The sequence below is a fragment of the Papio anubis genome, chromosome 1 (genome assembly GCF_008728515.1).
Source record: "Papio anubis isolate 15944 chromosome 1, Panubis1.0, whole genome shotgun sequence".
In the NCBI taxonomy this organism is placed as follows: Eukaryota; Metazoa; Chordata; class Mammalia; order Primates; family Cercopithecidae; genus Papio; species Papio anubis.
In genome coordinates, this window is record NC_044976.1 from 66094225 (window position 1) to 66107076 (window position 12852).

A 12852-nucleotide genomic window follows, 5' to 3' on the forward strand; every position below is an offset into this window, starting at 1 on the left:
TAGCCCCCTTGTTGGTTTCAGGATAGGCAAGCAGGATGGGAGGGCAGGATTGGGGGCCATCTGCACACTGGCTTCCAGTCCTCTTTTCTCCTCCTCTCATCTCCTCCCAGGACCTCAATTCCAACGCATACTGTTCCTCTCTCACTCAGCCCAAACATCACCACCCTTGGAAGCCTTTTCAGAGGGAGGTCTTTGTCAATGTGGAGCTAGTCCCTCTTTCCTCTGGGCTCTCACAGCACTCTGTGATCACCTGAGTTATGGCACTTGCCACATGATACTATGATGATTGGTTTACATATCTGTCATACCCACCCTCCTTGCTCAGACTGTGACCTTCTCATGGGCTGGTGTGTGTCTTATTCATTTGGGTGTCATGGGAGCCTGACTCTCAGCAGCTTGCTCCCAGGAGGTGCTCAGAAAATGTTAACTGAGTGAAGGAAGGGAAAGGGGAAGAGAAATGGTATTTTATTCATTTATTGAGCAAAACACAGGTAGGATGCTACAACGAGGCACTGATGCAGTAAAGAAAGCAATGGCGCTTTTAATGAAACTTCTTTCAAATCTGTGAACATGCTAGCTGTGAAGTAAATCCTTTTATTCTTTCCGTAGGACATATTTCCAAACAATGATCACAGTGTTATGGTTAATAAGATGCTGGACAGATGAGTAGCCGAAGAATATTATATAACAACAAAATCTCATCAATGATATATCAAATGCAAATTTACTGAGACATCAAGAGAATATGTGTTTGTAATTACATGGCTAAAAACAAGACATTATTACAGTAACCAAGTCCATAAAACTAGAAAAAAAGCACTGTATAACAAAAAGGCCTTTTAGAAGCTATTAAATGAATAAACATTATAGATAAACCAATTTTATATCTGAAGCAGCTTATAGCACCAACACGTTGGCAGGACCAGCAGAGGGGTGGGGTCTTTGGACCAAGGCATCTGGGAACTGGAAGGGCTCTCAGCCATCATCTCCTGCAGCCCCTTGTTTTACACATGGAGAAACAGAGGCTTAGAGAGATGAAGCGCCTTGTCCAAGGTCACACAGCACAGGACAGACTGGGAAATGATCCAGGGCTACGATCCAGGCCACTGACTTCAGGTAAGTGCTCTATTTTAACACACAGATACAAGATTCTATTTGATGTGATGTATTTTTTTTCCCCATTAACAGGTCTACCATAAAAGAAAGCAATACAACCCATAATGTCCTCTGATATTGTATTTATTTCACTGAGAAACGACTGGCATGTACTATAATCATTTTGGGGGCCTGTATAGATCTTACATCAAAATTCAGAGGAATTAGTCAGATAACACTATTTTAGTTATAAACTGGTTAAGAAGGTGGCATTTGAAGAGAATATTTGGCACATCCTCCACTATGTAAGCTACCCTATGCCTCAAAATTACCAAATCATTGGTATAAAGTTTTGGTTTTTTTCCTGATAGTTTAAAGATTAGTAAAGTACAAAAACAGTTTAAATAGAGAAAAAGCAAATCAGGTCTTTCCTTTAAAAGGTAAGTATGGCACTTTTCATTTTAATAAGGTAAGTGATTTTTAAAACCTGACATTTTTTAGAAGGAAAAAAAAACTAGCTATGACCCATCACTTGTGAACCATCTGATATATAAAATATTTCCCTTATTTAAAAAATGTTTCTGTAAAATACTTCGGAGTCATGAAATTTTGCCATGGTCCTGAGGCCTCAAGTGGACAGATTTATGATGAACTAATGAAGATGTAAGAATGAAAAAAAGAAAGAGATCACTGCTAACAGAAGCAGCATTAAGGACAAAGTATACTGAATATATTGAAATAGCTTCATGGAAATGAAGCCAAGAAGTTGCATGTATATACGTGAGAAAGTATATCATTACAGTGGTAGTTGGAAAAAATAACAAACCCTGGGCATTTGTCTATCATTAACATAAACCAACTGCTGCAGACAGTTAAACTGTGGCTTTGTAAGGAGAATAAAGCCTGATAAATAAAAGTGACTTCTGCATATCATATATACGTATACATATATTTTCTCACACAGACGTCTAGTTATAAGTAAATCAACATTTAGCTACAATTTTTCCCCTCTTGGGTCCAGCATCAAAAGATTTGATATTCATGAACATGCCCTACACCTGGTTAGGAAGTTACATATATATACTCATAGCCTTTATTGTATTTGACCAGGGCAAAGAAAATGAAATCTCCTGGGACCTCAAGTCCATTTCTTACCACTATAAGCATATTAACAGATATATATCAAAACATACTTGTTTACTGTTAGGTAAAAGAGCATGTTTCAGTACTAAATAATAAACTATGCCTGCTACCAATAACGTGCACATAATGGTATAATAAAAGTAATTTTTCATGAGAATATTTTGAAAGAAGCTACATTATAAATATTTAAAGAAACGTTAAAAATCAGAGTGAAAATCAGATTAGTGTTCTGAAACTGAGTAGAAAAATAGACTTATAAAAAAAGAATGTTTCATTAAGTGAAGCATTAAATGTAAAGTTGTCTTTTTAGTGTAAATTTCCAATCTCACCCTTTGAGAGGTAAAATCTTTCTCTCTCCTAAACAGGTACTTATAATTGATTTGGGAACTGGGCATATTGCAGAACGAAAAAGCAGATGACACAAGGCTAAGGGCAGTGCCGTGATTTTCACATGGCCTCAGAAAAGTGAGGGCCATTCACAAGGCTGAGGAGATAGCAACTTGGAGAAATACTGAATAAATGTGGGCAATTTAAAAACAGTAATGCATTTTGTTCACCCTAAATGAGCTAATACTCAAAGCCCAGACATTAGATTTTAAAAGGGGTTTGCTTTCCAGGACAGATTGTACAAAATTTGGGAAAATCATTGTAAATAATTGCTTCTGGGGGTTGATTCCTTTTTGAGAGGAAGTTTTTAACCTTTCCTTAGTAGTTACTTTTAACGAACTAAAGATGAATTAAAATATCAAAGGCCGTGTGTATGATTTGACTGCGAAGTGACTCTCTCTTCTACTTTGATAAAGTCAAGATACCTTATTGGCCATAGGAGATTCCTCCTTTTGGGGCTACCCCCACACCCGGAAATTCCAAGGGTGTGAGGGCTGTATTTGGGCCCAGAGGAAAATCAAGGAACTCCATACACAGTTGCTGAAGCCCTTGGGCCCAAGGAGTGTACCACTGAATCCAAGGCTCTCTTGGGTAGCCTATAGGCCTCTTGGATGGTGTATGAACAAGGTAGGGATGAAACTGCAGATATCTGAAAAGAACTTAAGCATCCTGACAACTTTGCATTTAAAAAAAAAATTTTTTTTTCTCACCGTGTTCCACACACCTGCGGCTGGGGAAGGTGGTATTAATTCTGCAAACAAATGCTCTGGTAAGATAGGAAAGATACAGGGAAGGCAGAGAGAGCAAGACAGAGGGCTCAATCACAACGCTGGGACAAGGAGAGCAGCTGGTTTTCACACATTCCTGCTCCTCTCTCAGCTGGGCTCATGTTCACTCCGTTTCATTCCAATGATCAGGGTGGAGATTTCAGAGGTGCCTATCCCTAATCCAGTAGAGAACATGAGCCCTGGGAGCACAGCTGCATGGGGTCCTCCCAAGGGTCTCCTCCCTTTTTCCAGACTCAGCATCATTGAAGCCCAAAAGGGTCCTTGTAAATTAATGTCTCATATTATTGAAGGACTGTCAGTTTAGCTTGGTGCAGTTTATTGTAGCCTAAGAGGTCCAGCAAGATTTCAAGAGAGAAGAGATGACTGCATTACTTGATTACAATGAATACAATCTTTAGGATACTCTTTACTTTTTGTACAATAACGATATGAAAGGAATTTTTTTATTCTACCTATACACAGCTCAAAGTAAAGGTATAACTTCTGGAACTGAGAAACTGATGGTATGGAAAGAGGGATGTTTTCATAAGAAAATAGCTTTGATAAGTGTATACACAAAGGCATATATATACACAAAACATCCCTCTCCCTTATATACTATACAGGCTGGCACACGCCTTATAAAGAATATGATATAAAGGCTTTAGGATTTCAATTAATTTTGGCATTTTAATTTGACAGGTGCTTAGGCAAATTAGGTCCTGACATATCGGAATCCATTGTATATTTAAAGTATATAATTATGTTTTTAAAAAGGCCCAGATCAACTTTCCTTAAACAGTAACCCAACATAAAGCTATAGTTACCAAGTGGAAAATAAGATTGTTATTCTGTATTAAATCAGTAAAGGGTATTTTAAGAGAAAGGACAACTTGGAAAATAGAGACTTCAGAGTCCGTTATTCCAAGTTGAGAACATTTTAGTTATTAGCAGTGGTTACCAAATAAGCTGAAGGTAAATCTCTTCAAGGAGCTGCTCATAATTTGCTTTGTTGAGAAGAGGCGAGGAGCTGTTTCTCTATTCCACTATAAGATGATGCAAGTTTTTTTATCCTTGAAAGGGTTTTCTGAAGTTGGTATTCCTATCAGCAAAGGGTCACTCCTGGCATGTTCCTCACAGTAGGACATGAGGTCCGCTGATGCCTTCGAAACCTAGCATGGAAATAAATCAAACAAACAAGAAAGAAAATATTTTACTTGCAGACTTTCAGAGTGTATTTGAATGCTAGGCTATTGAATGGAAGACTGATTTGAACAAGATCATCAGAGTCTCAAAGCATCACTTTCAGATACTTGTCAGGTTAAAAAAAGGTAATGGTGCCTTTAAAATGGTGCAATTTGGCAGGTAAGGTCTTTCTTAACCAGGCAACTTAACAACGATCAGACAAAGTGGCACCATGTATCCCTTCAGGAGAGTGCTGAGGACACACCACCAGCTAATGAGCTAGCATTCCTGTCCAACATTTACCTGGAGTCCAGTCAGCAAACGATCACACCTAAAGTGAGGGTGATTCTGCAAAATAAGTGGCCTGGATTCTTCAAAAATGGACTGTGTGTTAGGTATTCTTGTTAGATAATCCTGAACTGCAAATAACTTTCGAGGGTTTAAAGAAGACATTATATATGTTTTGTGTGTATGCGTGTACAGACAGATGGAGGGAGAGAGAGAGTGCAAGCAAGTACATGTGGTCAAATGTTAACAACTGGTGAATCCTGGTAAAGAGTTTATAAATGTTTGTTGTTACAACTCTTCTGCAGGTTTGAAATGTCTCAAAATAAAAAGTTAGGGGCCAGGTGAGAAAAAGCATATGTGAATCAAGGGAAGGTTGTATCTTAATTTCTACCTCCCCCCCAGCAAAAAAAAAAAAAAACAGATTGGAATGCAGAACAGACTTTAAGAACTGAACGATGGGCTTGGAGCCAAAACTCTGGAGCCAAGTCGTGGAGCTTTAAGATTTACTGTTAGAGACTGGGCTTGCGGAAGTAAAAAGAGAGACTAAACCAGCATGGGAAGAGGCAGCACCTTACTCTGGCATGAATTAAACAGGGAAAATATCATGCCCTGTTTCAGAAGTCTGGGAAGGAGATCCTACAGAATAGGATCTCTTTGCCCTACACAAAGAGCAATGGGGCAGCTGAGCCCTGTCTAGTACAGCCCAGATAGCCTCATGCTGGAAAGACAGGTGACTATCTCCAGGCCCAGAGGAATGGATCAGGTGACTGCTTCAGTTTCTTTCTTTTTTTTGAGACCAAGTTTCGTTCTTGTTGCCCAGGCTGGAGTGCAATGGCATGATCTTGGCTCACCACAACCTCCACCTCCCAGATTCAAGCAATTCTCCTGCCTCAGTCTTCTGAGTAGCTGGGATTATAGGCATGCGTGCTCCACCATGCCTGGCTAATTTTGTAGTTTTAGTAGAGACAGGGGTTTCTCCACGTTGGTCAGGCTGGTCTTGAATTTCCAACCTCAGGTGATCTGCCTACCTTGGCCTCCCAAAGTGTTGGCATTACAGACATGAGCTACCGCGCCCGGCCAACTGCTTCAGTTTCAAGGAAGAACTAGTCATAACATTCCAGGGCACTCACTGCCTAGTTCTCTCTTGGGATTCAGGGGAAAAGACTTCGAAGTCAGGTGATCTAAGAAACGCATTCCAGTTTCTCTATGTGATCTCAACTAAAGCTGGCATTATTACTCTGGGCACAGAAAGTGGTCACTGAGGGCCAAACACATTTAAAAGCTTCATTTCCCTAAAAAGGAAACCTAGACTGTTGACTTGTTATGTGAAGCTGCCTCAGCTGTACTGATAACTCTAGAACACTACAATTCCAGAGGAATGACTAGGGTGTTGATGAAGTCTACTTGGAACCCCTGTCCCACTTTAGAACACAGGGATCAACAGACTTGACCATGTTCATTCAGGGGAGACAGGTCCTCAGGAAATCCTGTCTCCGAGTTTTACAAACAGAGAGGCTAATGCAGACACTTTTGAAGTGAGGCTCATGCTAGATAGGAAAATGAAAGTTAAAATTTTGAGACTCTCAGCCTGTTCTGGAAAAATCCTGGAAGCAAGCGAATGAAATGGTATTATCTTCTCTGGCAAGTGGTCCAGCCTCCCAGGAGCAGGGGGAACTGAGTAGAAAGCACATGTTATCCAGTCGGGGCTTCTTACCTTTATTCTTTCAATGGAGGCTTCTAATCTTAACTGTTGCACAGTTCTCCTTGCCTGGGCTATATTGTTGGTACTTGCTGTTTTGCTGGACATCTTCAATTTTTGTTTTTACCTGAAATCTGAGGAGAATTTTTTTTTGAAGTAACAGGCATCTTTAAGTTATTTAAACATTCATAATAATATGTTCCACTTCAAGGGAAATAGATGGATTTTCCCAGTCATTGCAGCTCCTTGGAGGCAGTTACTAAAATGCCCCTTAGAAATTTGAGCGGTGACCTAGGTATCTAAGTTTGTCATCCATTTGAGCACCTACATAAATCTTTAGTTTGCAGAAACCCAGCACTAGCAGTTTAATCGATGCACCCCAACATATAACATAAAGCTAGACTTTTCTAGGATTTCCTAAGAGGAAACAAATACGCAAACACTTGTAGTAGTTAGGGCACCTGTGGCAAAAGTGAGCATTTGCTATGGGAGGCACATTACATATCAGTTTAATATTACTGCTACCAACTTTCACAGAAGGTTTGATTTCATTTTTTTTGGGCTCTTGCACCCAACTATTAGGCTGATCAAAGTCCTGGCAACAGAAAAAGAGAAGAGAGCTCCTCTAGAGAACTTTGAAAAAAGGGCGCTTATTTTTAGGTACTGTCATGATGTGGAATCATTTTCAAAGTGTTAGGCACATAAGGAAGTCTTTATTCATGAAAGAGTGAAACCTTTCAGTGGAGACTCTCTGTGATAGATACACAATAAAAGTCAAATGGGATACATGAGTAGCCTACAGTTTGAAATAATTAATGAAACTTTATTATTCCCTCCTTTGACCTCTCCCTGGTCTCATCATGATGGTCTGGGCACTTGCTAATCCTGTTACTCCATCATATGTTCGTGGATTGATTCTCCTCTCTAGCCTGGGTTGTTGGCCTCTAGGCTGCCCTGCTGCCCTCTCTCCTTAGCCACCTGGTATAAAGCAATGGAAACATCCTGGCCCTTGCTTTACAAACTGGTTGTCCAATAGCACATTGCAAGAGGAAGGCAGGCTGGGGGAAAAGTGCTGCCTGGTGCCCTGACCTATATGGCTAAGTTCATTCACATCAGGGTGGCAACTGGAGGAAAATGCAGGGCTGGCAGGCCTGGCAGCAGTGTGGTAGTTTTATGACTCATGGGAGCAGGTGGACAGTAGGTGTGCCTCCCCAGCGCTATGTGAGGGCTCAGCAAAGTCTTAGGGCTCCATGGCGCCAGCAGCAAACTCAGGCTGACTCAACCTTTTGGAAAGGCTGCGGCTGAATAATGTAATTCTGCCATAAAGGCCGAGACCAGACAAAGCTGCAAAAAAACACTAGCAACCCAGACTCCAGGGCATCCATCATGTGGGCACCACGGTGCTCCACACTGAGTTCTACCAGACTTAGAATATTCCCAAAGGCCGAGTTCCAGGACTTGGGTAGGGCTTGTAGCCTCTGTGGTCAGAGGAACTTTTGGGTCAAATGTACAAATAAAATTGTGCTTTTAACTGTATGCAGAATTTTGAATCAGCCTAATAAGCAACCTTCACATTCCAAAGGATTTTTAGGGGGATTCACTTTACTGTTGCACATCAAGTATTCTGCATAGGACCAAGACATTCCATCAACTGCAGCTGCTAGTACTTTTATCCTTGGGGGTCATATACAGCACAGTGAATTGTAATTCCCTGTTTACCTGTTTGTTCTGCACTTCCCCAACAACTGGTCAATGAGCCTCAAGGGTTCTGATTGAGCAGGTCTGGGTGGGGCTATGGGCACCAGCCCTTTTTAGAGTCCCTGGGCAATTTGCGCCACTAGTGTCAGAGCCGAATGCAAAGACTAGTGACAGCCATCACAGGATTTCCCTAGGAATAAGGAAGCTCTAGCAGTACAGAAAACTGGGAGGATGAAGCATGTGGCAGGGCAGGGTGGCCTTGCCTTGTGTTAAGGCTTGGACGAGCTCATTTCAACACACTCCCAGAGTAGCTACCTTTTCCTCAGATTCCTCAGTTATCCCCGCCCCACCCAAAAGAGAGGCCTAGGGTCTCTTAGATTCTGCTCACACCCAGTGGCCTGGCCCAACCCCTTTCTGTGCTCCCAGGCCAGCACTTACTAACAGAGCCTCTGCAATGCAACTGAGGAAGTGGGCAACCTCACCCTGAACAGTGTGCAGTGCTCTGACTCACAACAAGTTGGACATATATATGTATTTTGTTCCCTGCAGCAAATTAAACTGGGCTCTCCTTCCAGCTGGCGCTGGTTCTGAGGCCCCCAGACTCCAGAATACGAACATGACACCCTTTCTCAGTGACCTGTGGTTTCCATGTTGCACCCTAAGGACTTTCTAAATGTTCCCTTTGCATGAGGATAAGGTCAAACATTCTCTTCTTCCCAATCTCCAGGGCATAAAGTTTCCAAGGCCTGAGCAAGTTTTCCGGTAACTGCAGAACAGTTCACACATATCAGGACTGGACCAGTAATTGCTCCCACCCGGCATGGCCATTGGCAAGCAGTCCACAGTCAGACTCTATTAATATTTATAAAATGCTCGAGTAGGTCCCTCTAAAGTTGGCGAGACACTCAGCATTTAGTACATGAAGGTCTTTCTTACTTCCTGACTATATTATAGTCAAGATTAAAAACAGCCAGCAATTCATGATTCACGCTTGCCAGCTCAGGCTTCTTGCAGCTTTCCTGCATTCTGATATCTGTGTTCAGACCTGCTTCTTCAGAGGGCTTTCTCCAACCTTGTCACTCAGAGGCTCCCTGCTCCCTTCCAATGGGGTATTCCTGCTGGTCCCAGGCAAAGTCCATACAACACATTTTTAATTGAGTGCTACTGCTACTAGGTACAGTATATTGAGAATAAATGGCTAGGACAGGCACAGAGCTCCTGCCCTCACAGAAGCAACATTAAACAAGCCATCAGAGACCTCGTTCTGCTTCAGGCATAGTGGCCCCTCCTCCTGCTTTGCTACCCCTCTCAGGCTCCTAACTCGAATACAATTTCTCTGCTGAAAGTCCCTTCCCATCTGCTGGTACAAACATGGATAGCCTCACCCAAAATACAAATTAAAGTTTAGGAGACAGGTAATTTTTACACCTTCATAGATTTATTAAACACAAACAACTTTCTATGAATACTGTATAGCAATTGTTTTGGGAAGTCGATTAAATGGGGGTAACTGTGATTGTAGGGGAATGAAAAATGACTTCCCTCCACCTTTCTCAGTTCTATGGCTGGGCTACAAATTAACCTGACATATAAACAGATTGACAGGAGGAAAACTGTATTTAATTATGAATGTACACATGGGAGTGCCACAAATATGAGACTCAAAGTGGTCAGATGATGAAAGCTCACATAGGATCCTGAGATACAGAAAAGAATGGGGGTACAGGGTTTCTGGGGGGTGGTGGCGACATGAATTACGGGAGGTAAGGGGAAGAAATAAATGGTGAATAAAGGTGGTTTTGTCAAGCACACAAAAATTCTCAGTTAACACAAGTTGTCTCACAGCAGCCCTCGGAAAAAGAGGTGACAGTCTGTCTGGGTGTGGTGTCACCGCCAGTCTCCCCTCTTGAGATCTGAGTTAATCTTTCCCAGTTGATAAGATTTCCGGGAGAAGATTCGTGACAACTGAGTTCCTTTTGGAGGATCTGTCTTTAGGCTGATAAGGAGAGCTCAGAGAATACCTCTGCCTACATCTGCTGTTCCCCAAGTGTCCTCAGTTCAAAGTAATCAGCACACCAAAGTGTTATATTTTGGGTGGCATTTCCTGAACTCCTTCATGGTCATTCTTAGAAAAAGCTGTACACTGGGCCAGTGGAAAGGAAGATAATTTCTGATCATAACATTCTTCCTATGGAGAAAGCAGATCAAAATTAGACCGTTTCAAGTTAAGGAGCCTCTGGTCCGCTGAGTTGCCACATGGCTGCACAAAGAGGGCCACTGTGTGACCCCTGAGAGGCAGAGGTGTTTACAGGAGCTGGAGGTCTAGCTAAGGACTTCCTTCTGACTTGCAGCTGCTCTGCAGTTCCTCAACAGTTGGGTTGTGCAGAACAAGACAGAAAGGCTGGGGAAACAAATATCTCCAAATATCTCTGTGCCTTTGGAGGGTTTTCTTTGGTCTTCCCTCAATGGTGAGGATGTCTGGCTGTTTGTTTGTTCTACTAAGTAGATAAAAAGGTTGCTTTATTCTTACACCGAGAATAGCTTCCAAGGCAAACAATACCTGATATTTGTATGGAACCTATGAGCACACACATTGCTTGCATATGCATTATTCCATGAAGCCTCACTATAATCCTGAAAGGTACCTTATTAGATGAGGCAATCAAAGTTAGAAAATCTTGCTTCAAAAGTTAACCCAGGCTGGGTGTGATGGCTGACACCTGTAATCCCAGCACTTTGGGAGGCTGAGGTGGGAGAATGCTTGAGTCCAGGAGTTTGAGACGAGCCTGGGCAACATAGTAAAAACTTGTCTCTACAAATAATAACACAAATATTTGCCAGGAGTAGTGGCACATATCTGTAGTCCCAGCTACTCAGGAGGCAGAAGTGGGAGAATCTCTTGAGCCCAGGAGGTTGAGGCTGCAGTGAGCTGTGATCATACCATTGCACCCCAGCCTGGGCAACAGAGTGAGACCCCCATTAAAAAAAAAAAGTGAACCTAGTTGGTAAGCCTTTTCACTCCAGAAGCCACCCTTCCCACTGCACCAAGGAAAGGACTAATTCCAATTAGTTTGATTCATACACACTCAGGGCATCACTGAATGCTCCACCATGTGGTTTTTTTTTTTCCTCTTTTTTTTTTGAGATGAGTCAGGCACCTGCCACCACACCGGCTAATTTTTGTATTTTTAGTAGAGATGGGGTTTTACCATGTTGACCAGGCTGGTTTCGAACTCCTGACCTCTGGTGATCTGCCGCCTTGGCCTCCCAAAGTGCTGGGATTACAGGCATGAATCACCACGCCCGGCCCACCATGTGGTTCTTAATCAGGGGTGACTGACACGTGGTGACCTAAAGTAGGGGGCTTGCTGATTGCCTTATGTTTGTGTAACACCTCCCTTCTCATGTATGCAAGCTAAACAAGAACATTCTCGCTCCTAGACAAGGACTGCAGTTAGCATCTGCAGATCCTGAGCCACCAAGTATTCTATCCTACCCAGAAGGGCCAAGGCCTGTGCATGCCTGTGCAGACTGTCAGTCTGGTAACACACTGGCTATCGCTTCTGCAGCCTTGCTTTAATTTTTGCATATGGATAACAGATTTGAATAAACACATGTAGTATCTAGCTATTCAAATACTTCGCATTGGTTTTATTGCTGTGGTTCATCTGAATTCTCAGGTTCCTAGAAATTCCTAGGAACATGATGGTCCATTAGGGAAATATGGGTATTTTCATCTTCGTCAAGAGGGGCCTGAAGCAGGGAGAGCAGGGTGGGGATGGAAAGAGTGTCACAGAGCACACTCTGGGAGGAAGGCACCAGGAAGCCCCAAGGTCTGAATCACAAGTCATTATGGCCTGGCCAGTAATTGAATCACTGGAGTGAAGCCAACTTTCATGAGCAAACACACCCCTGTGGCTGTAATAAAAGAGCAGGCTAAAAGAAAAGAAAAAAAGAAAAAAGTCACTGGCTTTCACTTACTCTCTGGTCTTGCCTTCAACTTTCAATGTCTTTCTCTAGTTCTTCATTTGCCTCTTCTTCTATAAAAGAGGGACTACAATGCAGACCTCATAGCGTTGTCAGGGAAGAAACAGAAGCACCTTCCCTTGCACATACAAATGTTTACTAAATGCCGGCCCCTAGGCTCGCTAACAAGATGAAAAACATGTGCTTGGTGGGAAATGAGAAAGATTCAGGAAGCAACAGAAGAATTTCAAGGTAATGTGACCAGGTAGCAACAACTTTCTAATGTGGCCTTAGTGAGAAGGCCGAGTTAGGCTCTTAAGAATAGTTCCTCTATTTTCATGAGCACTTCTTATTTATATCAAAGCCTGCAGGCTAAATCCAGGCTGCAGATGTGTTTGGTTGGGCCCCACACAGTGTTAACTCAATTGTGTGTGTGTGTGTGTTTTAACTTTAAATTGAATGTCAACATTTGAAAAATGGAGAGATTTCACTTTAAAAGGAAGATTTCTGGAAAAATCAGAAAATCCTATAAAACTGGGCTGGATCTGAGCAGCAGCTGCCCATTCAAGCACTTGCTGGTGCACCTGCCAGGCCCTCTATTTGAACTGTGGCACTGCCTTTACA

General features: G+C 42.3%; 1 protein-coding gene across 5 annotated transcripts in view; it reads right to left on the reverse strand.

Annotated features, from left to right (window-relative positions):
• Positions 1 to 463: 463 nt before the first annotated feature.
• Positions 464 to 12852, reverse strand: part of GNG12 (G protein subunit gamma 12) — a 129745-nt gene continuing 117356 nt past the window's right edge. For all 5 annotated transcript variants that reach the window (XR_002524065.2, XR_002524064.2, XM_003892034.3 and 2 more), the window contains 2 exons: positions 6580 to 6698; positions 464 to 4564 (listed from right to left, as the gene is read on the reverse strand). Coding sequence is in view for 3 of the 5 variants with exons in the window: in XM_003892034.3 (XP_003892083.1) it covers positions 4439 to 4564; positions 6580 to 6672 (219 nt within the window). In the remaining 2 variants the exon portion in view is untranslated. The remainder of the gene's footprint in view (positions 4565 to 6579; positions 6699 to 12852) is intronic.